General features: G+C 36.3%; 1 protein-coding gene across 7 annotated transcripts; it reads left to right on the top strand.

Annotated features, from left to right (window-relative positions):
- Positions 1 to 14: 14 nt before the first annotated feature.
- Positions 15 to 27,710, top strand: SHLD2 (shieldin complex subunit 2). 7 transcript variants are annotated; one of them, XR_014852985.1, is made up of 13 exons: positions 15 to 324; positions 2,108 to 2,204; positions 5,647 to 5,830; positions 7,733 to 7,908; positions 16,923 to 17,078; positions 17,639 to 20,107; positions 20,641 to 20,748; positions 21,536 to 21,730; positions 22,599 to 22,733; positions 23,668 to 23,874; positions 24,768 to 25,002; positions 25,232 to 25,513; positions 26,569 to 26,684. XR_014852985.1 is itself a non-coding variant. In XM_085064131.1 (13 exons), exons 6-13 carry the CDS (start codon positions 18,589 to 18,591, stop codon positions 27,271 to 27,273), a joined length of 2,529 nt encoding a protein of 842 aa, XP_084920257.1. In that variant the 5' UTR covers positions 15 to 324; positions 2,108 to 2,204; positions 5,647 to 5,830; positions 7,733 to 7,908; positions 16,923 to 17,078; positions 17,639 to 18,588; the 3' UTR covers positions 27,274 to 27,413. The 7 variants fall into 7 exon arrangements, 6 of the variants coding, with proteins under 6 accessions (XP_084920257.1, XP_084920252.1, XP_084920255.1 ...); XM_085064131.1 differs by lacking the exon at positions 25,232 to 25,513 and adding an exon at positions 27,256 to 27,413 and having other exon boundaries at positions 26,569 to 26,680; XM_085064126.1 differs by lacking the exon at positions 25,232 to 25,513 and adding an exon at positions 27,256 to 27,710 and having other exon boundaries at positions 16 to 324; positions 7,733 to 7,910.
- The last annotated feature ends 71 nt before the right edge of the window (positions 27,711 to 27,781 follow it).

The raw sequence follows: 27,781 nt of genomic DNA, 5'->3' as shown, positions 1-27,781 counted from the left end.
GCGCCCTGAGGCGGGGGCCGCGCTCGCGGCGGGGCGGGCGGCGGGCCTGGGTCGCTGGGCACCGCGCTGGCTGCGTGTGCTGCGGCCTGTGAAGAACCCAGGGCAAGTAGCCTTCACATGCTGCCCTTCAGCCGCGTGAAAAACGAGGCCTCTCTCAGCGCAAGTACAGTGCAAGTGAGGGCGTGCTCACACACTGAGTGTAAAGGAGCCCCTTGGGAGAACCAGCTTATCCACGGGTGTTTCAGTGCCTGTCCTGCCGTGAGGGGACACAGTCAGCGAGTAAAGCTAACAGGGCTGCTTTCGCAGAAACACGGACTCACTGAGGTTGGAAAAGACCTTGAGATTTATCTACTTTGTCTACTCGACTGTTTTTTCATTTAGCTGAGCCTTAGTCCATTCAAGTCCATGTGTTTTATGTAACTCAGACGTTTGACTACATCTTTTTGAATATAGCTTTAAACTGTGTAAGATCTGCTTTCAGAGCAGGGAAGAGATTGTGTTGTGCCGTTGAACCAGGTTAATTTCAGAAGAATTAAGTGGCTTGTTTATTTTCTATAGGATTGGGCTGCTAATTGGACAATACAGTGGTTTTTTTTGTTTTTAATGCTTGTGGGAGACAAATGCCCTTAAGGCAGGAATAACCCGAAGTTGCTTTATCTCTATGGGAATCTCTCTAACCACTATGGGCATCCAAGGGCTGTGCTACAAGGCTTGTGGGAAAGTAATTTAACTTTTGTGTGTATTTCGCAGCAGGAAGCTTTGTCACAGACTCCTTAACTCACATAAACTCTTCAGGCAACTGATACTCATTTTTTTATCTTGATTTAGTGTTCTCTGTCTTAGGACTGAAGAAGTTGTGTTAAGGATTGCTAATAAGGCTGGTTTTTATCTGTAATGAGGATGGTTTATGATTGCAGTCTAGAAAACAAAGATCCTTGATAGTGGGCCAGTTTGTTCTTTGGATGTTCACACAGAGCTTCAGAAACAAGTTTACTGATTTAGTTTTCTGTCCATACTCTAGATGGTTCATGGAAAACTTCTATTTTGGTAATAATTTTTAGTTCACAGAATTGCAGTTTTCTCAGTGGTTGTGTCAGCTTTGAGCTACTACTTGATTTCAGTCATCCGCAGGTTCTCATTAGCTGAAGTTCAATTTCTGTACAAGTCCTTAAGTTTTGTAAATGCATAGGAAAGAAGGTGGTGGAAGGTGGCAATTAGTCCTTATTATGTAATTATTTCCACCTTGTTCTGTAGGTTAGAATACCATTTCACAAACAAAGGTTAAATGAAGAATGTGATTAGCCAGTTTGCTCAAGCATGTAGACATATTAAGGTTTATGTGGTTAGCTCATGTCCTGCTTTCAGCTGTGTTCTCTCTGATTTATGAGCTCTGCTTAATTATCAGCTGCTTGCAGTATCAGGCTGTTTGTAGCACACATTTGTGGATGTATTTGAGGCTGAGCACGGGACATGACAATGTGAGAACCACGTGGATCTCTCCCGGGGCTCAATCACACAGTTGTATTTGAAGTAATGGCAGTGCCACAACTACCCTCCCTTCTAAACAAGACTGGATTTCGGCAAAATATTCAACAAGCTGTGTGTTGAATGCTGAGAAAAACTAAATCAGTATGCTAAATTTGTTAGTCTTTAAATATTGTTAAGAGAGAAGATAACTAGGAAGTTTTATTTTGCACATTTTGACGACTGAAATTATGTGTACAGTTCAGGGGCAGTTGGTCAAACTCAGCAGGTCTGTACCATATTTCTGTTTGATTCAAGTCCCTTCTGGAGGCAAGAGTAATGACACAATCTCTGTCCCCCGTTCCAGTATTCGTATATGCTAAGCAGTGAGCAGTTGAATCAGAATCGGTTTGCCAGAGGAAATTAGATATGGCATGCTTTAGAATGAGTTCTAGAAGGCATGAAAGTGGTAATTGCCATAATAAAAGAGGAATTGTATCTTCTTTACTCTCATATAGTATGTGGGGTGCCATCAGATTTACATTTGTGTAGCATCAGTAAAAAAAAATCACTTGGGTGGATTAAATGGTAACTTTTTGTCTTCACAAGCAGAAGTTTCACTAACTTCATTTATTTCATACAGAATGTTGGTCTTGGCCTGCATCTGAAGAGAGAGATACGTAGAGAAAACTCAAAACCTGTGTGGTAGGAACTGTATGATTCATGGACTTTGCAGCAAGGTAATTTTCAACTGTGTGTTGAACTGTTTCAACTGTGTGATAGGTATCAGTTTCTATTTAAAATCTGTGAAGTATAACTGAGGGAGACAAACAACTTGATTTAATCAATTTAGCAATTTCCTAAGCTGCTTCTAAAATAGATACAAATTTTAACATATTATTTTTGTTGTAGATAAGAACAATAATAAACACTGTATTGTGCTTTCCTAAAGCAGTCTGCTGTTTTAAGGTGTAAATTATCAATTTCATAGCAAGTGGAGTAATTTTGTGTGTGTCAGATTTTAAAGTTTTATTGAAAAAAGGGATCTAAGAAAAGAATCAAATGCTTTCTACTTTAATCTGTTATATTATTTGAAGTACTAGCTATTTCGGAATATACAGTTCACTAGGATAATCTTTTTCCTATGTCTTAACATCATTAATAGTGGTATCATAAACGGAATACATGTTTTTAATAAAATTAAAAGGTAACTTAGGTCCAGCTTCATGTTATCTATCAAAGTTTGTCAATTTGTCAAAACCTTCCCAAGATGTACTGGTGCTGAATTCTCTCAGAAGCTAGGATTGGTATTGCCAGCTTGCATCCCGGTCTTCTTACCAGCTCACCAGAGCAGATGAGAATGAGCAGAGAAGCTGCAAATCAGGTATCCTCCCTCCCAGGGCTCTGAATAACTCTGCCCTTGTCTGACTGAGCCCTTCAAATCCCAGGTAACCCTGGGGTTGCCTCCAGTGTGGATTCCAGATCTGAGCATCCGTTAGGCAACATGCTCAGTAGGAAAGTTGATGTGTACAGAGGACCAATTCCTTTCTGTGGTAAACTGTCTTGTGGGAAGACAAATTGCTTTTGAAATAATCTGCAAACAGAATTACAGTTGTTTCAGGAAATTTCATTGTAAGCTGTGAGCCATACTGCATGAAGCACTTGACAGTTCTCAGTTACCCTTTGCTTAAAGAATTGATTGAGATAAATTCCAAATACTGGCAACACATAGGAAGACTTTTTTTCCCTGTTGATTCCAGAAATAACATGGCAAGTTGTAAATCTGAGGTTCTAGCCCAGTGGGATGGTTTAAACATATTGTAAAAATTGAAGCAAGTAGTTCACCTTTTAATTGCCTATATGAGCAACTATGTTTCCCTTCCTCATTTCGCTAGAAATTGTAAGAAAAATGCTAATTTTACTTGGACTTAAGTGTTATGCTGGATTGCTTTATGTAGACCTCAGTAATGTAACTAAATAGGTGAGAGCTGGGGTTATTTTCTTAGCCCAAACTGCTGCAGAAACTGTTCAGCCCCTGAGTCAACAGATCTCTGGACAGTTGCATCATAGCTTGTGGGAGAATTGCTGACAGGAATGTGAAGTGCAGTGCTGTTCACACACCTCTTGGCTGGAATCCTGTGTGTTTGTGTTAAATGGAGACTATAGGTAAGCAGCAAGTGTGTAGGACTTCACAGAAATCCTCCTGCATAGGAGCTGCCTATTGTGGGAAAGTGTACTAAAATAGTACCAAATAGCCATCTAATTATTTTCCAGATCTCTAGCTTGAGATATTCTTGAGTTTCATGAGGTTTATTTTCCACCTTCCCAATGCTATGAAATAAAAACTCCATGTATAATTGGTTTCAGCATGGGATGTGAAAATAGAGATGGCAGTTTCTTTATCTGCAGGAAAATGTACCAGCATTCAGTCTTCAGAGTAGTGGGAGGTAATGTTGATACAGCATTCTTTCTTTTAAAGATGTATTTTTAAATTAAACAAATACACTACATATTAAAGAATCTAAGGGATAATTTATGTAATGTGAGCTTAATTTTAATTCCAATTTTGTGAATAAGTCGTTATACTATAAGTGCCACATTTTTTGGTTATATTCTTTCCTTTTTATGCCAAGCCAGTACATGATGTAACAGGAATGAACAGGGATGTGTGGAACATTTGTTTAGCTTCAGTGTTGCTAGAGGGCTGTCCCTGTAAGGTGCTGTCACAGGCAGCAAATGAATTAGGTGAAGCCCAGAAGATTCCTTTAATTTGTGACTCTCCATATGAGCACTTTTACCAAATGAACACTTGGGTAGAAATCTTCATTTTAGTAATCTGTTTACAACCAGTTAGACACTTATTGAAAGCTTATTGAAGGCCTTTTTACTGATAGGATATGATATCAATACTTAGATCTATTGCTTTAGAGACTTTTCTCTATAAATAACTTCAGATGTGTTGGGCCTTAGCAGATCTGGAGAGCCAGCTTGCAGGTTTTCTTCATTTACTCCTTTTGCCTTGATAATAAAGAACCTGAATTTGGTCGTTCTCCAGGCAGGCTGCAGAAGTTCATTTGCATGTGCTGCAAATTTGAGATGTGCTGTCTGCAATATTGCACAATTGGAGAAGAGATACTCAGATTATTTCCTGTTGAGATAAAGACTTTAAACCGTTCAGTACTTTGTCTTATTAATGAGGTGCTTAGGTACCAGTTGTCTGATTATTTAATGTTTTTATGTATTACTTTGCATTAAATTGAAATTTTTCCTGATTGCTAAGTTGAAGTAATAAGCTGCTATCGTTTTCTTCATCTGTAAATAGTAACTTTTTTGATTGTCTATAGCTCTCTAAAAGTAAGGAGTGAAACTCAAGATTGTGCAAGTAAAATAGGAAGTTCTTCACTTTAGCCTGGTGGGAAGTAGGCTAAACTTAGTCTTGTTTTTTCACTTGTGGCATTGCTACAACAAAATCTGTAGCTGAGCAAAATAATATTTAAATTTATTCTTTAATCAATCATGAGGGTTTTTTGGGTTTTTTTTGGTTGGTGGTTTGGTTTTGTTTTTTTTTTTTTTTTTACTTTTCCCGAACTTCTGCAACAAGATATCATTCTTATTTCAAAATTCTGGCAACAGATTTATTAGTCCATTATTTGGGATGTGAATTTGACAAGGATTCCTAAGTCTTAAATGAAAGGTACTTGGAAAAACCCTCAATAACAGATTAGCCTACTAGCAGTTCAGAGCAGTTTTCTGGGCTTTTAACTTGTTAATAATTCTGCTGCAGGAAACAAAATATTGAATAAATTCTGATAACTACCTTTTGAGTAAATTTTTAATTGCCATGAAAAGTGGTGGTGCATATGTTTATCAGCCTTAAAGATCTTCTGTCTCCATCTGTTTATATAGTTGCTGTTTATGATGACTGATGTTGCCAACTGGTTACTTCAGCTCTGTGACAGAGCAGATATAAAAAGCTCTTCATATATAGAGAAGATGATGCCCTCATCTCTTGGTCAGGCAGTCTACAGATATACAGAAATTCTCAGTGCCATGTTTCAGTACTGTTACTGTTACAGTAGTCTTACGTATTGCTAATGAGTATTTCCAGATAATCTAACTGATAAATGTTAAATATGTTTTTTAATAACATTTATTCCTTGTGGTGCCTCTTCTGGTTTTCAGATGGATAGGACAAAAAGTAACTCTCTCTGGAGGCTGTAGGTCTGACCTGAAGCATGCTGAAGTCAGGAACAAATTAATCTGATTTCAGTGACCTTTCCATCAACGTGGCCCTTCGTGACAGAGGCTTTTGTGGGTCAGTGTGAAGGCATCTCCTCTCTCAGTTCTTGTATCAGTGAGAATCTGTGTAAGTAGCTGGCTTGTGTCATTGTGGCATAATCTTCAGCTTTTGATTGGTATTTTCTCATCTCTAATTTAAAAGACAAAAGAGGGCATGATATAGTTACCCAATGCCGAAATATTTGAGATTCCTATCTAGCTGTTAAATGTGTTAGAAATCAGCTAATGAGAAAGCTAGTAATGGAAAGCTAACAGATATACAGGCATAAAAACTTCCACAGATGCACTGTGAGCATGCCAGCTTTGTTCTCTTAAATAAGGTTAGGAGGGAAAGAAAGTACTTTAGTCAGTTGTTTCCTGGAAATTACGTTTTTTAGAAAATTGCTGTCTAGTTCAGAGAGCATAGCAAATAATAGATCATAGAAAGTGGTTTGCCAGGAGTGAAATAAGAATTGTTTGAAAGTAACATTTACAATTGAAATGGATGATTTTTTGCAACTTGGTGTCCTTGGCTGTCTGGCTGAAAATTATACCCAAGATCTTTCCAGCTTTGAATCACAGCATCAGAGGCTGCAAACCAGTTTTTTCTTGATTTAATACTCAATTGCCAGTCAGAAGTTGTTGACATAAACGTAGTGTGTATTGTTTAAATAACAAATATTAAAGCTCTTATGAACTAGAGAATACTAGTCTCCTGTAGTGCTTTTGTTTGCATTTCTATTAGCAAAATCAACTTTGGCCTCTTTCACTTTGGAAGGGTGATCATGGAACTCAAGATTGTTAAAATACATTTAAATGCTTAAATCTGTTTGTGGGTGAAAAAAAATCTCAATAGGAAGGCGGAAAAGCTGGGTTGAAAATGGTAGTTTTGTATTTTATCAAAAAGGGGAAAGGATTATGCACCAGGGAATGGCATGTAACATTTAAGGTATGAGTATGTAATATTCACTCAGTGAGTTCTACACTGTTTCAATTTACTGTGCAAACCAAAGTAAATTACTTAACCTTTCATTGCCTCATCTCCCATGAATAAAAACATATGAAAATTTATTCCAAACTTCTTGAAAATATGGGGAGGACAAATACATTAAGTATTGTTTGGAACTGAGCTGCTTTTTCAAACTTACAAGGTCCTCATATCTGAATGAATACAGACCAGAAATTATGGAGCATGGGTAGTATATATTCTTAAGGAGAAGCTCCTGGAATTTGCTTTTCTAATAAATTGATACAGTTTTTCATTCCTATCAGGCTTGATTTTCCTCAAGAAATAAAGGAAAGTCTTAGATTATTTTCCGAAGTGATAAATAAAATACTTCTTGTCTTGAATGTTTATCCTTTGTCAGAGCATATTCAATTTACTCTTTCCTAGGTGCAGAAACAGTGAGGTCTAATGGAACAGCAGTTCATTAATTTTATGTTGAAGATGATGAAAAGTTGGAGTTATGCAGGCTTTTCCAAGTTCTGTTGGATTAAAAGAATCCATAGAAATCAGTGTTAGAGGAATGAGCAGAAGTTGTCTTGGAAAAACAAATATTACCCATAGCTTCATCCATAGGCTATTTTAATGGATCAGTTTGGATAAAAGGAATGGTTGTCAAATACATTACATACCTATTCTGCCAGCAGGTTTTATTTCAATTACTTTCATGCTGTATGCTTAATATGTCTGAAAAGAAATCAGTCTTTCAGCAAGTCTTCATCCAGCAAATTGGATGATGGCAGATGAAGAGTAGGTAATATAATTTGACCTGAGATTATATTTGGGTATAAAAATTTCTGAAATGCCAAGTAAAGTGGAATTACTGAACAAACAAAAAAAAATAAATACTGGGGTTGGCACAAATTCTTTGTGAATGTGCAAGTGTAGATATGATTGTGCTTTTTTGTCAGATCAGTTTGTTTAAAGAAGTGTAGTTTCTTGAGCTTTGTCTAGAATTGTTTGGTTTTTTCTGTTTTCCCACCATAGATCACAAAAGAGCATGCAATTGAGATGAGATGGACGAAGGTGACTATTAGATCTGTAACTGCATGGACTGCTAATTCTGATGGACCTGTTGGGGGTACAGACATGGCAGTTGAGCTGTTCCCCAGCCTTCTGTGTCCAGCAGTGGAACCCCAGGAGGCAGAGCTCTGACTTCTCAGGTGTGATACTTTCATTCCTACGGTAAGCTCAGTCCACATCAAACCCCTCATTGCATCAATGCTTTTAAAGCAGCACTAATCCTAAAGAGCAGTGGCGAGCTTTCTTCCAATAGTTCTGCTCTTGACATGTAGTTCTTGAGCTGAGAAGTCAGTATTTAATTTTTAGAATAATGTGATAGTATTACTCTTGAAGTATCATGAGTACTCTTATTAATGTGAAGCGTGGTGGCAAATTTCTGCCATGGAGCCTGGAACTAGACTGGAAATCTAATGTAATGTAGAAAAGCCTAGATAACTTTTACTTTGGAACAGCTTCAGTCCCCACTAAACTATGTTTTGATTTATATAAGAGAAGATGTTGAGAATTTGAAAGAACAGGGTTTGACCTATTTGGGTAAAGTTTCCCCACCTATTTCTAAAATACTGATGTTGGCTGCAAGAGTGGAATTTTCTTTTTTGAAAGGTAAAGGTGAGTCAAGACATTTTTAAATGGGCTTTCAGTTTTTTGATATTTGTAGTCTTAAGAAGCTGGGTTCTATTTGGAGAGGAAAAACTTTGTGTAACACCACCATTCTATCCAGCAGTACAGTGTAAGTAGCTTTGCATTGCTCAGCGGTGGAGAATACTGCTGATGGACAGCTTCCTTCTCCATGTTTACGTGCTCCAAGGAAAGCTGAACAGCCCACTAAACAGTGTGCCACTTCAGGGGTACCTGGAGAAGGGAACTGCATAGAATAGCTTCCAGGACCAGGACTTTAAACTTACCTGGATATAAAATATAAGTGCTTGTTTTCTAAACACTCTGTTTCCCAAGTTAAAGGGATAAGCATAGGTAGAGGGACTTGACAGCTGGTTCCCATTTGGGATTATAATCTTGACTTCCTTAACTGCTGGTAAAGTAAAAGTTACTTGTTTGTCATATTGAGAAAGGAGAATCAAGTAACATCATAATGTATAAAGGAATTAAAAGCTACACAATATGATCGCACAGTACTTAATTGTTATGATGTAACCTCTTCCCTCTTCGTTCTTTGCCTTTTTTAGTGAGGAATGCAATTTAAATAGACACTGGTTTGGATGTTTTTCTTTTCAGCTTCGTCAAATCAAATTCTTGCACTTGCTCATTTTGTGAAACTTTCCATCCATACGCATCACTAACTATTTTTTTCTCACTGTGATCTGACTGTTCAGTTTTCTGCACTGTTTTTCTGTTGGCAGCTGAAGTTCATAACATATTGTTTAAGATATTGTAATGTCATAGAGGTTCCTGTTGAGGAAAGCATATTAAAATTTTGATTCTCACTTGTCTCTGAATACCTTACTATCTATATTTTGGAAGAGATTACTTCAATTATTTTTAATCTGATTTCCATCATATAAACTAAATCTTCATTTATTGCTTTTTAGATTAGTGCTGACAAATCTGATGTCTTAGTGGTTTAGTTTGACATGTTTTATTTATCTCAAATTTTTCTTCTGCTCCAGTGTTTCATAATGGTTACCATGAAATGTTTACATACCTCACTTAATGTTTGTTATAAGTGCATGGCTCCTAAACTGCCATTCATTTAGATGGTATGTTAGTTTTACCTGCAAGATAAAGTTTTTATACATATGTGATGTTAATATTGCTATAGTTCTTGCAATGCAATGTCAGGTAACTCAGAACATCAGCTGAGATAGAACAAGCTGTACTGCTTTTCGGATTCCTTTCCCTCTGGTCTGTTGTAAAGGTTACTAATCTCTGGAGAAAGATAATGGATCACATGTTTATTGTAATAGCTTTTGGGGTTTTCTGCTTTATCTGCTAATTTTAAAATCTTTTAAAGTAAGCTCATATAAACAGGTTTTAATGTGAAATTTATGGGAAGGGCAAAACCAATATGTATTTACTCATTTCCTGTCATATGCTCCATAGTGCAGTAGCTGATTATTTATATTCCATGTGCTTCCTAACACAAGCAAGTTAAACCTGGAGTTACTCAAATCATTAGCTAAATACATAGAGTACTTTGATTTGGAATGAATAGGAAGTTCCCTGTGCTTCTTCACCTCTAATTTTCCTCTTTTGTGCTTTTACGGGATGTAAAATTCACATGTATGTGCGTGGCACTGAAGTACCATGAGTCACACAGAGTAGTAGCTGTCTTTTCATAAAGGATGTCACTTGACATGGAATAAGGGCAGGTTGCAAAACACTCTTCAGGGCTACTTTAGTATCAAACTCATTTGTGTATTGGGGCAATAAACAGAACTCTTGTTAAAAGGATAGATTTCTAAAATTGGCTCTGCCGCTTCTGCTCTATGTGAAAACTTCCTGCAAGTGTTTTTTAAAGTATTTTTTGAAGACTGCTGTGATTTTAGCTTTGTATAGCAACTAACATGGTTGTCTGGATTAAAAATATGCTAATATGCTGGTAGCCATATTGTCCTTGTGTACATCAGTCCTATTGTTTCTGTTCTAGGAAAAATCAAGTATAGAACTTGAAACATTTGGCAGACAGAAAAAAAAATATGCATTTGCAAACAGGATTACAGTTCCAGTACACAAGATGTGTTAAACTACAAAGTGGCCATTTTTAAAATGTCTGCTCTTTCTGCATTATATTGCAGAAAGAAGCAATGAATAGTTTTGCTTCAAATTGGAGCACCTTCGGCATGAAGACAAATGGATAAATAGATAAACTGTTTTAGTTTCCATCCTTAACTTTTCATACTTCAGGAGCTTTTAAAGTTAAACAACTTAAAATTTCCTGGGCAGGACTATGTAGCACTGCAAGTAATAAAAACATTTGTAAAAGTTACTGAATTAAAGGCAGCTGAGTGAAGGTACACAGCAATCATTGCACAGTACAGATAATAATTGAGGTATTGCCTCTTACAAAAACAGTGAAGAAAATGATGTGCCTTGACTGAAAACAAAGGTACAAGAAGGTTTTTGTTAGTAGTTACTCTGCTGTGTCCTGCTGCTACACACAATGACTTAGAACGGTAGAGGGAGACCCAGGATGACTTGTTACCCATACTGGAGTTTTTTGATTTTGCTTGAGGTGTTTTCAGACAGCTGAATTACCATGGAAAAGGGTACAGGCTTGATCAGTGTTTCTGGCATTTAATCAGTACACTTCATTCACATTTTGTTCAATTGTGATGATTTCCTTTCAACTTTTTGGAGCGTAGTAGGATATAAATTGTGATCTACAATTTTTTAAAGTATAATCAGTCAAATTATTTTTAATAAATAGTCAAAGTGCATTTCTGCCCTGAAGTCTGAGAGAAAAGCTAACTCTGAAATAAGGAAATTTGCATCTAAAAAGCACTTTTGGCTCAGTCAGCTGTGTTGATAGTTACTCAGTGTCACCTGTTCCCTGTTAAAGCTTAACCAGTTTGCTAAACTAACATCCATTTAAACCATTGAAATGTAAAGGCTTATATATTAAAAAGCTAATGCTAATTTTCTTTATGTGTCGTATCTTAATTTTTTCCTAGGTAAATGCCAAAAGACTTGAAATATTTGTTTCTGTTTGCAGAAGATTCACTATAGTTCTCACTCACTTAAATTAGTCTGAATTTTTTATGTTGGTTTCCTGCAATGCCCTAGTAAATTAACAACTTTACTCCTTAGCTGGCATAGCTGTGAAAGAGTGTTTGCTTGGCTGGCGTTGATGCAGTTCTGCAGAGAAGTTGGTAGGTGTGTTCCTTCTGTGGCCACAACAAGGAGCAAGTGTGGGCAGTGAACCGTCTGTGATCTTTGTCATGCTGTTGACCAGTGTACAGAGACAGCTTGGCCCAAGTCTGAAGGTTATATTTCTTTAAGGGAGCTTTATCTTAAAGCATCTTAAACCTCCCAGCTTCTAGATAGAAGAGCATATCCTTGTCACTTAAGGCTGAAGTGTATTCTTGGGGTGTGTGCAATAGGGAAGTACTGAAATAATCTTGAAATTCCTTTGTCTCTTAAAAAACCAAAATTCTAGATTTGGATATAAAAGTCAGTACTGTCATGTAGTTAACATCTCTCAAGAGCTTTGTTTAAATTGCAATGCTCACATCCAAAGCATATGTTTGATCTTTTCTTTTGAGACACTAGATCTATAGAAATAATGTAAAACCAGCTTTCATCTTCCTGAGATATGAAAGTACAGAGGAGATTAGCTATTGATTGTATCGGATCACCAGCTCCTTTGAACCTCACAAAAATACACTAATGATACCACATAAGGGATGTAGCTGCACACTACAGAAACACATAAAAGGTGTTCAACGTGGTGTGAGGTGGCGAGGGAATAGATAGGTCTGGTGCCATAGGCTAAGTCCTGACAAAAAGTACTTGCTGCCATTTATGTTTGCAGGAAGGTTAAATGTTTGCTCTTCTGAAGGGATCCTGTATAAACAGTGATGAAGTAAATGAAGTCATAATTGAGCTGTCTAAAGATGTCTTGTGGGTTTGTGTGCCATCTGGCTGGAGTTCCTTGTGTAGCTTGCAGTTTTGAACAGCCTTGGGACATGTGTTGATCTAGTGATGACTTGTGTGCTCCACTGACTTCTTGGAGTGGACAGCTGTTTGGTTTTTTATTTTTCTTTTTGGTTAACAGACAGTGAACTTGAATTGTTTAGTGATATTGACAAGTGAAAAATATCCCACTTGTCTTAAAGGCAAGAGGAAGTGCAGTTTCTGTTAAAGTCTACTGCTAACTTAGCCACTTGTAATGGAGACTGAAAGGCATTTTCCTGGCACAAGCAGATTACTTACATGGTAATAAAATAAAATAGATTACTTTACATGGTAAACTTAAGAATTACACCTTTTCAACATCCTGTCTCCCACAGTACGAAAGCAGAAGGACATTCTTACCTGTGTCTGTTATCTAAAACAGGGACAATATCCCATTTTTGTCTATGAACGTGCAGTCAGCATCCAGGTTTTTGTTACAAAACTTCATCTTATTTGAGTAAGGCTTTTATAAAGATGAAAAAATAATAGTAGAATGACTTCTAATTTTAAATATTTCTTATATATATTTTTATCTTCTGAGCCTAATAAATCAGACCTACAGGCAGTTCATCTGATGGAAATCAGGCTATTATGTTTCTCCAACCTGTTACCTTGCTTTCATCTTAGGTCCTGCATTGGTTTATCCACCTCTGTTTTTCAGGTTTCAGTCCCAACTTAGACTTTCATTGGTAATGATACCTGTCTGCAGAAAAGTTTTCTGCAAACTAAATAGTTTGTTCTTTAAAAAGGCACAATGATGTCATTCTAATATTATGGGTTTTTTTAATATGCTGAAATATATGGAACAATATCTTTCTTGACAGAAGGTATAGCAGTTTAGTTGCTTAAATGGTTATCAAAAAGAAGGGTTTGGGGAATGAGTGTTCTGCAACAAACCGTGCACGGCACGTTTGTGTATCTTTGACCTTGTAACTTTATCTTTTTTTTCACTCAAAAGGTCAGTGTTCTCTAGAACTTTTAACTTCTTTTGTTTGTAGCAGCCACTGTATGCTCATATCTCCTTAATTTTATGTTTTTATGTATTGCAAAACAAAAATCAATAAATAGCATTTACTTAAGGGGCCATCTTGAAAGGCACAAAGGCAGTGAGGAAAGAATTATCAAGTTAATCACAAAAGCTTGCTACCTTTACTCCAATTTTCAAACACAATGAAGACTATCTCAGTGGCTGAATTGAAAGTGTATTATTCCTGTTCAGATTTTTGTATCATTTGGTTCCGAAAAATAATCATTTTAAAGCAAAGTGGCTGATGCAACTGCTCGGTAGATGCTTCTATGTGATCCAAGGTTGTATTTACAGAAGAAATGTCTTTGTTTCAGCTCCAGGGAAATATTTTCCTTTTAGAGCACAACTTTAGAAACCACAGGCCCTGATCCTGCAGGCAAGTAGGTACACATTAAATATTAGCAGTTGCAATGCCATTTAATTGCTTGCCTTCTTTTTGTATGCCAATAGTTCAGTAATAATTATGTAGAGCAACTTGCTTCTTCTTCCTCAGTATTTTCATTTAACTTTTTTTACAGTGTCAGGCTGTGGAACTTCTTAGAACACCGATTTCTGGTTTAAGTTATTTCCCTGCCACTGCAGGAGTATTTAGGAAGGTTTCCGTTGCTATGCCTCAACCATAGATGTTTCATTTTCTAAAAATCATATTGTTACTGAAAGTGCTCCAAATAAGGAAAAAAATTGGATACCTCATGTTTTGTGGCTACATATTGCCGAGTACAGGTTTTATGTACTTGTAAACCAGCTGTATCTATCTTGAAGCCAAATGGTATTGTTGTCCTCTGGTAACAGCCCATGAGAACTAAATACTGAATGAATTAGTATTGCTGCTATTTAACTGAAATAGTAAGTACTCATAGAAATTATTTTATGGTCAGTAATAACCTAAGTACCTCATTTAGAAGTAACTTTATACTAATTACAGATACTGCTGTAGGCAAATTAAGGCTTGTGATTTTCATCAATTTTGATATCAGCCAGCAGGATTCTTGCTATACCACCATGTCTGGTTGACACTGGCCTGTGTGCATGTGCTGGCCATGTGCTAACATGGTGTTATTATGTGAGCCAAATAACCATCTTGGTGTAAAATTGCATTTAGTTAAAAAGGTCAGTTATAGACAGGGCTACAGTCTTTGCCTGAAACCTTGTATTAAAATTTAGATAAAAGGTATTTGGTGATTGTAACAATCATCAAACAAAGGATGACAGAAATAAGACCTGTCATTACCTATCCTGTTCATCTTCCCAGTTGCCCATATGTACATGTATGTTCTCCCACATCTGTGTTCCCTTGGCTTCTTAGGTCTCACTAGCCTTGGCTAATGCAATCCATGTAACTCTCCTTGAGCTGCCATTCACACATAAAATCATCTTTTAAGCCCACATGATACAGTCCTCACACTTTCAAAGAATAAGTTTTCTTCAGCTACAAGTTGCTTAGCTTGACTTCCTCTGTCAGTCTATATTTTCCCTTGTGTCACCCTTAATACGTATTTATTTGGACCAAGCTTATTGATTTAGTAGATAGGTGCTGTTGCTGGTGTATTGATTCACTTGCAGTGCCAGCAGGAGTTGTTGGCATAAGGATCACCCTTCTGTTTCTTGCACAATTTGCAAGCAAACATGTAATGTGTTCATCACTTCATCCCAGAGTTGTTTCAGTTTCTAAGTGTGTGAAACTGTTACTACACTGCATGCTGTTTCTTCAGTTTTCAAAGTTTCTGTGTAGCTGCAGTACCTGGCTTTTTAAAAAGACCACTTTGAATTTTGGAGGGAGATTTGAGCAGCATGGTAGAAGTACCAGAAGAGTTTCCTGTGATATAATCAGAATTCTGCATCAAGAAGTTTTTCTAGTTTTCCTTTGGTTGGCAAGTGTCTAAGTAGATTTTCTACTATACAATCACATGGGTTGAGCTGTTGAAAAAAGAAAAGCCCCACCGAACAGCCCTACAGCTTGAATTAAACTGAAACTAAATACTCTGAAGATGGCTATGAATAATTCAGTTCCCTCTGTTGTGAGATAGATGAATCAATCCTTTAATATTTTATACTACATGCAGGAGGAGTATAAAGTCAGGTATGCAAATAAGGGAGGGGAAAGTTCACAGTAGAAGTTAAAATTTAGAATTTAAAGAATATCCTACTTTATGTATTTATTACTAATTGGGCCAGCTTTTCAGCAGGTAAAGGACAATATAATGTCTTTTTGCCTATTTTAGGGATCAAGTTATTAACTGTTTGCCATTTAGGATGTTCATCATCAAGCTGCACCAAATCAAAATAGGATGTTAAAAGCATACACTGTTTATCTCCTAAAATTTTGGTGTTCGTGATGGGGAAGGTAGGTTAGACTTTTGCATTATATTGCTGTAGTCCTTTGTCTTCTAATGCCTTATTGTCTGTTATTTCTGTAACTTTATTTGTAGCTTGGAGCTGTGGTGTGTAACAGATATAAAGAAACTGTTAAGTAGAGGTAGAATTGGTGTGGTTTACATGTGGTGTAGAGGGCTTAAGTAAAGACTTGATGAAACTATTTGAATGTAACTTTGAAAACAGAGATTTAGGCATCTGACTACCATGATTATTCAGGAATGATAGGAAGCTGAAGCTGTGTAACCTTCTTAAATTATCTTGGCATAATGCTTAGTGATTACCATGGTGAGTGAATACTATTAATGAGTAGTAAAATAAAAAATAAAAGTAATGACAATTTCTATGGTATTTTAGGGGTCTTTAAGGTCATATATGTAACATCAGAACATTTCTAGAGTAACCTATTGAAAGATGATTTTTAAAGCTATTTTTAATTTTGTTCTGTGTGTAGCACATCACTAGAGATTAACATTCTGTTAATGACAGTTCATTTAAAAAACCTTTAAATTTAAAATTCCTTTCTTACTGTTTAGATTGGAGGAAATAGACTATGTAGCATAACATAGTTCTTGTAATACGTATATTAAACTTCTTCAGTTGCAGTGTCTTGCAAATGTAAAACTTGCTGATGCAGTTACTGTTTTTTTAATAGATCATTGACCCGTCAATCAGACTCTGACCATTTCACAGATAAGAAGCTTGGCTTTCATTGGCTATTAGGAATAGAGCACCTTTCCACAAATTAGGAAATGGTGTAATAATTAACAGGTATAATGGATATGTGCATTCAGGTTTCAGTTGTTTCTTTATGGGTTTTAGCTCCTGTTATCTTTGATGTAGTTAACCCGCTGTCTGCCCACAGATAACTTACCTACAGTATAACATGGATTTTTTCTTTTGTGGCAGTGGCATTTTGCTAAAATGATTGATAGTTTATTTGCTTATCTTTTTAAAATCTGCGACAAATTGTTCTTTCAGACTTTTATTTAAAATGAGGTGCAGAACTTCATTAACCGAGTAGTAGTTCCATTCTAAAGCAGCAAAGCAAAGGTTCTTTAAACGGTTTTGCATACAGAGAATTTAGGTAAACTTTAATTTATTTTTCTTTCTGATTTACAGACTTAAATGGTTTTAGGTACTAATGATTCCTAGTACAGGAAGGAGTTTGGCAGCTTTGACGCAAAAAGTCACTTGGGAATTGCCAAAGCAGGTCATTTGGTGGTGGACTCATTACATGAACCGCAAAGCCGGCAGAGGTCACTTACCATTCCTAAGGTAATTTAGGTTTTGAAAATATAAGCTATATTTCAAATGCAAACATTCATTAAATAACACCAAGATTCAATTCCTGAGGTGTGATCATAGAATCACAGAACTGGGGTTGGAAAGATTCTTAAAAATCATAGCTCAGTTACACAATTCAGCTATTATATAACTGAAAGCTTTCACAGGTTTGAGTATTGTCCTTTAAAAGTTTCATCCTTGTGGTACTGAATTTAAATGTACAGTTGCAGAAGTTTGGACATTCCTATGTTTTAAGTAGTGTTTGTTTTGTGATGAGCATAAAAGTGAGCAATACCAGTCACTGTGTTTTGTAGCTTCTTTGTATTTTGCCCTGTCTAATTTTAGTGATTGTATATTGCTTTTCCAGTGACAGCAATGATATACCAGAGATCACTATTCCAGGATGTTTATGTTTTTTATATGTTACAATGAGCCTTATGAATGTGCAGATTTATCGACCCCTAGTGGGATTGTTAGGAAAATGGTTGCTAATTCAGTTAGTGCTAAATGAAAAATTTGTATATTCAATGGTCTTTTCCTTCTGTTTTCAGCTGGATTAGGTCTCGATTTTTTTCTGGTGTTCTCTACATCTGCAGAATTGCCTATTGCAGCAATTTCTATTAGCAGCAGCACTCCCGAAACAAGTAGCTAAGAATCAGTGCTTTAATGAACAGTTATAGCTGTTTCTGCATATTATAAAATTATAATTAGAGAGCAGAAATTTTAAAAAATAAAAGGTCTTCTTTTTTGTGTGCTGTGTAAGTGGGCTTATTTTTAATTAGCTAGAAAAGCTAGTAATTTCTTGAGTAGTTTAATACTACATGAATGAATTAAAGCGAATCCTAAATCATCTGCTCAAGCTTTACTGACCTCTTAGTGGTTATTAAATAATTACAATTTACCAGTAACAGCCAGTAGTTTCATGCTAAAACAGCATGTAAAATACTGTATTTCTAGCAAACTCTAATTTTAAATAACTCTAGTGTTTTAATAATTTAGTTGAAACTGTAATTTTCTGGGAGATGAAATGATCTCCTAACCATGCTGTGAAGATTTCTCACAGACATTTATTTCACATGAGTTAAAATCAAGTACTGTATAGTGAATTCATATTTGACTATTTAATGAGCAGTAATTTGTGAAAACTAATAGGTCAATCAATAAGGTTAATTTTAACTTCATTATAATGTGTGTCCAAGTGTCAGAATCAGAAATTAGGTGTTGCTGTAAATTTATTTTTCTATGCAAGTTTGACATGAGTAAATATTAAGTATGTCTAAAATAAAACATGGATGTTATATTTTGTACATCTTTTTATAGTCTTTGAGCAAGAGTGGTGTTTTTACCAGTTAAAGTATGAAATACTCCTATGAATTTTAGGTATTTTTAAAATTGTTAAGAAAAAGTAAGTTTTTAATTTTTTTTGCATTTGCTAATATTTATTATTGTGCTTATTGCATAAACCACATTATTTAAAGTCAAACTTACACAGCATTCAAAAATGTCAAAAAGACCTCAAATTCATATTTTTGTGGGAGCACCCAGTATTCCGAGCCCACTGGAGGTGTTAGAGCAAAGCAGTTCAGCACCTACTGCTGAGAAGTGGAGAGAACTCCACTGTTGGTGTGACACACGTGGGTTTGTTTCTGGAAAAGTCCAGGGTGCTGCTGCTCCCTCAGAGCTCCAGGTGGAAAGCTCCACTGTCAAAGGAGATCCTACAAGTGGTGACAGCACTCAGCAGTCTCAGCAGGGAAGGTTAATGGCAAAAGAAGCAAAAGATTTGACATCTCCTGCCACTGTGGCAGTAACTTGTACCAACACACCTGAAAAGACCCCAAGTTTAACTTACTCTGATTGTCAAGTATCCAAAGACAGATACACACCTGCAGATGTAAACCAGGCTGCAGATCAACACCTTCCCCAGACCTGTGCAGAATCAGCTGGACAAGACAAACCATCACGTGGCTGCTGCCCAGACCTCACTGAGAGAAAAGCCACTCATTTGGAAGTTCGCAGCTCTGACATTTCTGATTTGACTGCCAGTACTAAGCAGATCAGCATCCATCTAAGGTCTGTGGGACTTCAGTCAGGTCATGGAAGTGAGCATCGTGAGCATCCAAGTCGATGTCTGGATATGTTTTTACAAAAAAGTCAAGAGTCCAAACCAAAGGAACCAAATGACTGTTCAGACTTTGCAGTGTCGGCAGACACTGAATTTCGTAGTGTAGTGACTTCGAGTCAGATGGCTATTTTTGCACGGGGTCAGAGTAAGATGCAGGAAAGAATTGTAAAACTGTCAGAAACAGAAGCAGGCAATAAAGCTGAAGAAAGGCAGTATGATCACTTGCAAAGTGATTCTGGTGTTGGAACATGTACTACTAACATGACTGAAACTGAATATAAGGAAGAGGATGCAAGTTCTCTTGAACTTTTCAGTCCTGAGGAGGATGGGAAAAATGCTTGGTTTGATGCTACAAAAGAAGGAAGTGCTCAGGAAAATGCCGAGAAGTTTCAAGAACTTGGTGTTCCTGCTGAGCAATTTGTAAATGAAATCCATATTGAATCATTGCACTCTGGAATATTGTGCTCTCAAGTAAACTGTTCTCACAAGAACTCTTCTAAAAGACCACGCATGCATGAAGATTCCTTTCATCTTTTTCACTCAGCATTTAAAAGACAGCTGAAATACAAGAGAGCTAAACTGAATTCTTCTCCACCTGGTTCAGGGGTGAGAGTGGATCCGGAGAGGATGACAGAGTTCAAGAAACTCCAAAAGAAACTATCACTACTGAAGAACTGCTGCTGCAAAAATCAAAAGTACAATATTTTGGTCACAGTAGTACATCCTTCTCATATCAAAGAAATACAGATGAAGACTAAACCAAAATCTTCATGTAAAATTCCTGTAGCAACAGTTGTTGTTATTGACCAGTCAGAAATTGAGAGAAAGGTGGTGCTGTGGCGTGGTGCTGCATTTTGGTCCCTCACTGTGTTTCCTGGGGATATTGTACTGCTTACAGGTGAGAGTTCTTTTATTTGCCTTTTTAAAATATGGATCTTTAAAATGCCTATTTAAAATAGAAGACTGTAACAAGTAATTTGGAACGATGGCTAACAATTTGTAAGTAGCTTACTTATGTAATTCAACATCACTTTGAATTCTCAGTCATCCAGCCAGTGGAACATTGACTATCCCATGGAAGTTTGCCCTCAGACACAGCCATGGGGAGTCAGTGGTATTCTGTAGGGTGTCAGTGTTTTAAAACAGTTGTTCCTGAAAAGTACAAGTGCTACTACAAACCAGACCTAAGCAGTGTCCGCTAGGAGGCTAATGAATTGAAGAATTACTTCAAACTAGAGAGAAAATTTTATTAATTCATTGTAAATGCTGTTGGTAGATTAAAAAAAACCCAAAACATTGTATTTCCAGGTGATCTCTTTCAAACCCCGTGCCTTTCACATTTGTGTGTACAATGGTTATATAGTCAAGAAAAATATGATACACTTCAATATTGTCAATACATGAGTTGATAAGGTTGCTTTTTTCTTGCAGATATAATAATGTATGAGAATCTTTGGTGTGGAGAAGTCATGCTTCAATCTACATTTACCAGTCAGTTACTGAATCTGGGGAACTGCTCAGCTCTCAGTCCTGAAGAATGTAAGATGGTAGTGCATGACTTTCCATGAAAACGACAGTAAAATAGCTATTTCAAGTACTCCGTTTTGTTGGCAATGCCTCACACATGGGATAAAATGGAAATGTGTGCAGCTGAGAGGTATAAAACACGATAGAAAAGTATGATAGGAACATTTGTGCACAAGATGTGGACATGATAGCATCAGATGGGTATGTGGGGATCATGGTGGTTACCACTCTGGTGTTTACAACTCTGAACTCTAAAAAAACAGAGTTCTTTGAGTTTAATTTAGGAAAGAGCAGTTATTCCAGGACCCGGGCATGTGATGGCTGAGAATTCGTGAGGATTAAATTTTTTGCAAAATTAAGTAAGTAGATCCATTCAGGGAAAGTAATTAATTGCAGGCTGTGGAGGGTTGGAGACTGAGGGGGAAATACAGTGGACATACCATCATGATTGCATTGTTCTGACTGTCTTTGTCCACTATTGCCAGCTGCTGAAGGCAGCTTCCGAAGTCAGTGGCCAAGAGCATCTTCCATCTTACCAAGCTACGATACAAGATTTTTGGTGTATTTTAAAGTATTGCACTTAGCTTAACTTCATCTGCCTCCTCTTGATAATATCCTGAGGTACAGTTTAGTTTCAGATCAACTTAGATAACTTATGTTATGTATCTCAGGAATTTCTTACCTTAAAATTATTCTTTAACATTTTTGATTTTGTCAGTGTAAATATGTTCCAAGCTGTAAGTTTTATACTTCTAAGCATAAAAGATAGTATGTGACTTTGCCTTTTCTTTCATGTAAGTTTATCCTCTAGTGGATGATGGTGTTCTCCATGGCTTATTGGCATACATATCATCAGAATTTCCACACTTCAGAGACATTCCTCACAGACAAGTTCAGAGACTGGATAATGTTCAGTATATGCAGCTAGATCAGCTCCAGCCAAATACATTGGTGCACTCAATCCTGAAAATTATCAATATTTCTGTATTAACTGGTGAGTTCATGCACTGGACTTCAACTTCTACAGTAGCTGAAACTTTAATAGTAACTTTGCAAGGCAAAATGTTTCTCAGTTTGTTGCTTGACTTCAAATGTTTCTGCTTTACTTCAAGCTTTGCACAAAAATTTGATCATATTGCACTATCCTCTTGAAATAGTAAGATTCCAACTTGTACCCACATTGTCAATATCATGGTTATTAGTTTTAAATGCAGAATTTTGAAGATAGAAACTTTCATAATTTGCTCTAGTATGTAAATCTTGGAACTGTTAGCTAATTAATGCAAGTGCTCTTGTTAAAAAATTATTTGTGAAAAATATTTTAGTTCTAGTGTGGAGCTGAAACAGGCAGTGCCCTGGATAAGAGTGGTGTAGAGATCTTAATTGTTTCAATTTGTATGTACTGTATCTAATACTTTTAGTATGCCTTGTACATGCCTATAGCTTTCTTTTATGTGAAAACTTCTAGAGAAATGTTTCTTTCAGTGTATTCTACAGAAGTTATGGGAATGACTTCCAATTATGACAGTTGCTGAGAGATTGAGTTCAATTTCTTTCAACTGAATACAAGTCAGGATGAGCAGGAGCTGAAAGATGCTCAAATACTTTCTGTTTCAAAGGGGGTTGTCCAGTTGCTGGTTAAAAGCAAATTAATATATGCATTCCTTCAAACTAGATTCATGTTGCTGAAGAAATCAGATTATTTTCCTGTCTTGAAGAAACTGTAGGTGTATTCTTCTTTGCTTTTAATTGTACCGTAAAATATGATAGCACCATGATTTCACCTTAATAATGAGGCACATGGGGTTTGTGTGCTTATATGCTTTTTACTGTAGAAGTAATGTACTTTCAATTCTTTTCAGAATCTGTGTATAGCTACAGAGGTGGCAAGCAAAGAAAAATTATTCTTACAGTAGAACAGAACAGAGATCAACACTATAGGATGGTCCTGTGGGGAGCAGGGGCTGCCTGGTGCCCTCAGCTTCAGAGGAAAAAAGGTAAGGTCCTTTTACCTATTGGTAGCTGTAAAAAGATTTTGGTTATCCTATTAGTGCCTTTTAAGGGTTTAGCTGGTAATATTTATCCATTCAACCTTTAAATAGTTCCACTGGAGGGATAACATATTTTATGCTAATTCTAACGTCTCCCTTTTTAGAAGCATTGCCATCAGCAGCAGATTTTGAATATGCTTTAGAAGACTGAGAAGGCATAAATATTTAAAAACTTCAATCTATATACAAGATGCACTTATTTGCATAGTGCCTAGTTATGTAACTATAAAAACCCATGAGTGTTAACTACATTACCAGTTTTGCTGGGTTTTCCTTGTCATTGTTTGGTTTAGCATGAATTGCTGGGTTTTTTCTACTCCTTACTTTCCTTTTCTGCTCTCCCCCTTACTAGTATCAGACTTTATATCCTAATGGTCTTCAGGTCAGATCCAGCTGTAACTAAGAGCATCTCTTGCAAGAATTACATAGCTTGTGTTTCAGCAGTGACTTCTACCAAATTTTATTTCTAGTTTTGTTCTTTTAAAATAAGTTAAACTAGGGGTTTGTTAACTTGATAATTGTGGAGATAGAAGATTAAAAAACAGAGAGATATTAAAAAATGGAAGTTGATTACTAACATGAAGATTTTTTTCTTTGAGACATTGCCAGCATTAGAACTGAAAACAAATTTCAGAGCTGGTTTCTTTTTCAAAAGGTTGAGCTGTCTTGACAGCTGAACTTGGTAGAGGTGAAAAGAAATTTCTGTTACGGGATGACCCATGCAAAGTTTATAGGGAAAGGAAAAACCCTACATGTCATCACTGTGACCATATGAGAATGTGTTCTGATTTGTTTCTCCATCTTGTAAGTGACCTTGGCTTGCTAGAAATTAACCACAGTATAGAAAGTAAACTCTTCTGTTTGCTTTTTTGCTCTGTAGATCACATATGGGACTTCAAATACCTTCTGGTCCAACGTAGTTCTGTCTCAGGTGACTTGGAACTGCACACAACTCCATGGTCATCCTGTGAGTGCTTGTTTGATGATGACAAAAGGGCAGTTGAATTTAGAGAAAAGTTTCAGAGGAGTCAAACATCCCTCATGCAGTTGACCAGGCTCTCGGCACACTTGGAGGAGAAATGCTCAGGTAAATGTTATCCATAGCTCTGTACTGTCTGTTGTGCCAGGCATAACAAGGCAAAACAGGTGCTCTGTTGATGAAGTAAGATGCTTGTTTTTTAAGGTAGCCCAGGTCTGGGATTCTGAATTTATTCAGGAGGCTGCTGCTCCTTCCTTGGCCAAAGTGAATGCAGCCTCATCCGATGAGCTCAGCGGAGAGAGAAGTGTGGTGTGTGGTGCCATACAAAGGCAGCTTCGGAACACAGGGAGAAATGCTGACTTCTGTTGTCCATACCAACCAGTCTAGTAACGATGTGGCTAATTACTGAAAGTTTTCCAGTTTTTGAGGAACATTGACACTCTCTAAAAGAAGAGTGAAATAGCTACTGCTATTGAAAATGTGTTACGAAAGAACAAAGAAGACATTTTGCACAGTCATCCCCTCCAAGGTAAACCTAGAAGATGGCTATGGTTGGTGTTAAATTCTAGGAAGTGATTAAAGTTGTTACTTTAACTATAGTTAAATTTAACTATAGCACTATTTAACTATAGTTTATATATAAATAGGGAAAAGCTAAGTTGTTAAAGCTGTGCTTTTCAGTATCTCTGAAACAGTGGGAAGAAAATAACTTGAAAATTCTTTGTACGCTTTTGATCTCTTATACAGGCACCTTCCATAGTGGTATCTTCCAAAATAGTACCTGAAAATGTAGTACTTTTATACATTTTAGAATAATATTTAACCACAATGACTTTTCATTGGATAAAATATCTCTAAAAATATGAGCATGTATTAACAAAGGGGGAAAAATTGAGGAAGTTTTTGACAGCAATTTTGGTTTTGAATCTGCTGTAGCCCTTGCTTTTGCTTTCAGTTCTAAATAAAACTTAATTCAGATTTTATTGGACTTGTTTTTGTAGGAGTGATTCAAGTGAAAGCCCACATCTTGGAATTGAAATTTACCATTTCCACTGGTCAGTACAAGCAACTCATCTTCTCTGCTGACACTTCACTGGAGTGTGTTTTGGCTTCTCTGCCTATGATTACATATTCAGGTTGTGGCAAATGTGGTTTGGAACTACAGGCAGATGAGAACATGATCTACAAGCAATGTATTAGATGTTTGCCATACAACAAAGTAAAAACATTCTACAGGTAAACAAAATAGAGCTAAAATAATGTGTATTATTAGGGAGGTAAACTTTCTCCATTGTAACTTCCCCCATATTTAAAATTCTTTATTTAAGGTGTGGTTAGCAATCCCTGTCTTTCTAGTGAATTTTCAAGGTGTTGTTCTTGAATTGCTGTATTAAATTGTCATTTATACATTATATTCTTCGTTTAAATGTAACTTTTAAATTTCTTTGAATACTGTGTCATACAGGAATGACGTTTACCCAGTACTGTGTCAGATAAAGCTAAAATGGAGTAGAAGCTTGAGGACCAAAGGAAAACTCCTCGAGAATCTTGTTCCAGCCTAAATTTGAAATCATGTGAATGCACAGCCATATTTTTAAACCGATTAATTGGTTTCTGCTGTGCAGAAGTAACACTGAAAAATGTTTTCAATAAATGTTCTCAGAAAGCAGACATAGCGAGTTATCACCAGATGGCACTGTGAGACACACATATTCACAGTTAGAGAAAATAAGTGGATCCAGTTGATGTAGGTACATCTTAATTAACTAATTGTTGAATCCTCACTCTTTTCTTGGGCCTTTGAAATGTAATTATCATAGTGAATAGAATGACATGTAGCTAGAGAATGTTAATCGAGACAACCATGGAGGTAATCGAATTCTAGAATATGTAAATTTTCTATCTAAATTCTTTCTCAGATTCTTTCTGAACTCTTTCGTAATGAGCTGAATGAATAATTTACTTAAATACTAGTATCCTATTTATCTAACAAGGTAGTGACTTAGTATTTTTCCTCTAAGCAAAATAGTCTTGCATCTTTATGTGCCATTTGTTTTCCTGTGAGGGAAGATTAAATGCAAAGAGGTTTTTTCTTAACTGAAAAGAAGAAAACAGTCTTTATAAGACTATAATATCTCAGTGGGCCTGTAGGGCCTCAATTTGATCCTGCACAAAAGGTGGTAGAAAAATAAGGATTTCCAATGTTTGTATTCTCAGCATGTGAACACATCTTGATGTAGAACTTACATGTCCAACTTTTTCAGAGAAAAATCTGATATTTTTGCACTGAAATTTTGCTCTCATTAATTTAGTAAGAGTGCATCACCTTGGGAGTATTTCCAAGGAGGGATTTTTGTTTAGTAGTCTGTGACTACATTTGGTATTTGTCATAGTACAAGAGGTATACTTTGGTATTATGTGGCTGTAATATGATTTATTAAGAGAGATAATGAGTGATCGTGATACAGATGATGCAATTCCAAGTGATGCACCTAAGCTCATCTCCTCCTTTGCATCTCCACCACCTCCCTGGGCAGTCCTGACCATCCTAACAGTGAAAAATTTCCTTCTGTATCTAACCTGAATCTCCTGTCTCAGCTTAAGGCCATTTCCTTATATATTCCTCAAACCGATTACAGTGCTACAGGTTTGACAGATGAGTACATCGGTATTTTATCATTTTTCTAGTTCTTGGTATTATGCTGCAGAGTTATATTCAATTGTATTGCTTTCAAAAATTTTGCTTCAATAAAAAAACAAACATAGCAGCTAACTTTCATGAAATTTTGTTTTCTGATCTAGACCTGCTTTGATGACAGTAGAAGATGAAGGATATGAAATTTATGTTCATGTGGTGTCTGAGTTGATGGAAAAAATCTTCCTCAATATTCCTGCAGACTGGCTGAAGAGATTAGTAGGTACTGTTTCGTGAATTACTTGTGATAGAAACAGGCAACAAAGTTCAAAATGGAAGCAAAAATTTTAATTACTAACAATTAAAAAACCCACTAAACAACCAACATCAAAGAATATTGCAGTGTCTATCTAACAAACTCAGAGTTTCAGAGGAGAGTTTGCAACAACAGGAGGTGAGATGGTGTGAATACCTATTATATAAATAAGTAGTTGTAGTTATATACCTAAACATTCAATAACTGAATGGATTCCTTATGTGCAAAATAGACTCTCTTAGGAGCTTTTAGAACTAGCTGGCATGTTTTTGTGAAGTGAAACTGTGAGTTGTATTTCAGACAAGCTTTACTTGATACACTCTGTGGGACAGGAGAGATGTTTTATGTGATTCACAGGTGTTAACAGTTTAATGAGAAACAGGCTCAGCTCGTTGTTTTTAAAAATAAAAGCTAATTTTCTATTCAAATGTTGAACTACACTTCCAGTAATTCAGTGGAGCTTGCATGGAGATAGAAATAGAATGTTATGTGCTATTGTGAAAATCAGGCGTAAATTGAATTGTTCTGTGTTTTGCAGTGCCCTCTTCAGATATAACCTACAGCACAATAGTGGCAGATCTGTGTCATTCACTGCTGGCAGATATAGAAGCATCCTATTTCTTGGAAATCAGAAGCCACTTTGTGCTAGATGAGAACAGCTATCCTTTGCAAAAGGATTTCCATCTGCTAAATTTTCGTCCTGATCTTTGACCTCTGTGGTAACTGAGTAACAAATACCATGAGGACACATAGATGGCAAGCAGAAGAAAAATGAATTTTATTTGAAGGAAGCAAATATCTTGAAAAAATTATAATAAAGGATTTTGGTTTTAACTTATGAAAAAAGCAAAACCACCAAAAGGACTGGTATGGGATATCTGCTAATAGTCTATACTGCTGGAGTAATACTGATGAATTTTCATAAAGTATATTTTTATACATGTATTTTTATGTTAATAATTATGTTAATAAACTCCAACAATTTCTTCAGTATCTCTTTTTCTTTTTCTCCTTAGAAAAGTTCACTACTATTCAGAGACTGAATTTTCCTTAGACCTGGCAGA

Source organism: Lichenostomus cassidix, chromosome 6 (assembly GCF_008360975.1).
Source record: "Lichenostomus cassidix isolate B80296 chromosome 6, HeHo_3.0, whole genome shotgun sequence".
Taxonomy (NCBI): domain Eukaryota; kingdom Metazoa; phylum Chordata; class Aves; order Passeriformes; family Meliphagidae; genus Lichenostomus; species Lichenostomus cassidix.
This window is presented reverse-complemented; position numbering and strand designations above follow the sequence as displayed.